The sequence below is a fragment of the Capsicum annuum genome, unplaced genomic scaffold, assembly GCF_002878395.1.
Source record: "Capsicum annuum cultivar UCD-10X-F1 unplaced genomic scaffold, UCD10Xv1.1 ctg43831, whole genome shotgun sequence".
Classification (NCBI taxonomy): Eukaryota; Viridiplantae; Streptophyta; class Magnoliopsida; order Solanales; family Solanaceae; genus Capsicum; species Capsicum annuum.
The window spans coordinates 1-1,347 of NW_025851335.1; the positions used below are offsets into that span (position 1 = coordinate 1).

A 1,347-nucleotide genomic window follows, 5' to 3' on the forward strand; every position below is an offset into this window, starting at 1 on the left:
TCACATGTGAAATTTGAAACTCCAACGCAATGGTTATTTTTTAAAAACATAGAGCCAAAATGTGGCCCTTGAGGAACTTGAAATTCTCAGGGAAGTGGCTATTTTTCAAAGATAGGGCCGAAAAATGAATAGTGGATGCCATTATTTTGTATTTTTCGATACATCAAGTTTAAATTCTGAATCTGCATTTACATACAGAACCCGCCCTAAATCCGTTTCTGATTTTTTGACTTTGTTACCATTGATTTATAGGATATGTTTGATGAATCAAAAAGTGGAAGTACACTACAAATGCCTAGAAGAAGGCTATCAACATCATTTGAGGCTAAAAACATAAATGAGGAAAGTGCTAAAATTGTAGAGATGGACACTTATGGAAGGCCCAAATCATCAAGATCCAGAAGAACAAACTCTTGGGCTTCTAATCCATGTGATGATGATTCATTTGAACCACCAATGTTGTCTTCACGGGCCTCAGATTGGGCCCAACAACATCAACACTCCAAGTTGTCAACAACAGCCCAAAGTACACCAAGGTTTGCAAACAACTCTTGTGGATCTAACACCCCTGTTACACCAATAGCCGAAGGTGTTTGTGTTGATAGCTACTATTTTAGGAACAATTATTATGACAATAATTATCCTAATTATATGGCGCTAAAACACAATCATTTAAGTGGTATTACAATGCAAAGATCATGTTCACAAGCACAAGATAAAATCAATTTCAAGAATGCTATCATTGACAAAATTGAAAATTCAAGAGAGTTCACTCATTGACGTCGACGTCGCATGAGCTTGACCAGCACAAAAGGGCATGACCAGGTCCAAGACGAGCATGGTTGTCAATCGTCCGAGCCTGACAAACACAAAAGAGCACGATCAGGTTCAAGACTAGAACGACCGTCGTAGAAATGGTGAAAGTTCTATAGCATTTTAACTTTAGACAAAGAATAGATAGAGAATAGAAGAAAAGGGAATATTTTTATGTAAAGTTAGAGGCATGATGTGACTTAACATTGCATTGAGCTAGTTTTCGAGGTTGATTTTTTAATACTTACTTTATAGTAAGTGTAATTAATATAAACCTTAAGATTTTATTTACTAATTGTGTGAATAAGTATGTTTTTCTTTTTCTATCTTGTGTTCGTTCTTCATAGGCTATTTCCATCCAAAGGAATTTTTAAAATATCACATATTAGTTGTTTTTTTATTTATACAGTATAAATTTTCAATGATGAAAAAGATAATCGAACGTCTCATGATACAAGTAGATTTATATATGAAAAATATTTAAGTAAAAAATAAAAAGGCGGAATATATCTATAATCGCTTAATAAATTTGTC

General features: G+C 33.8%; 1 protein-coding gene across 1 annotated transcript; it reads left to right on the forward strand.

Moving 5' to 3' along the window:
• Window positions 1-252: 252 nt before the first annotated feature.
• On the forward strand, window positions 253-780 carry LOC124892094 (the record flags this gene model as incomplete). The annotated part of the gene is made up of 1 exon (XM_047403533.1): window positions 253-780. A coding segment is annotated over one exon (528 nt), but the record flags the coding sequence as incomplete, so codon positions are not given.
• Between the last annotated feature and the right edge of the window lie 567 nt (window positions 781-1,347).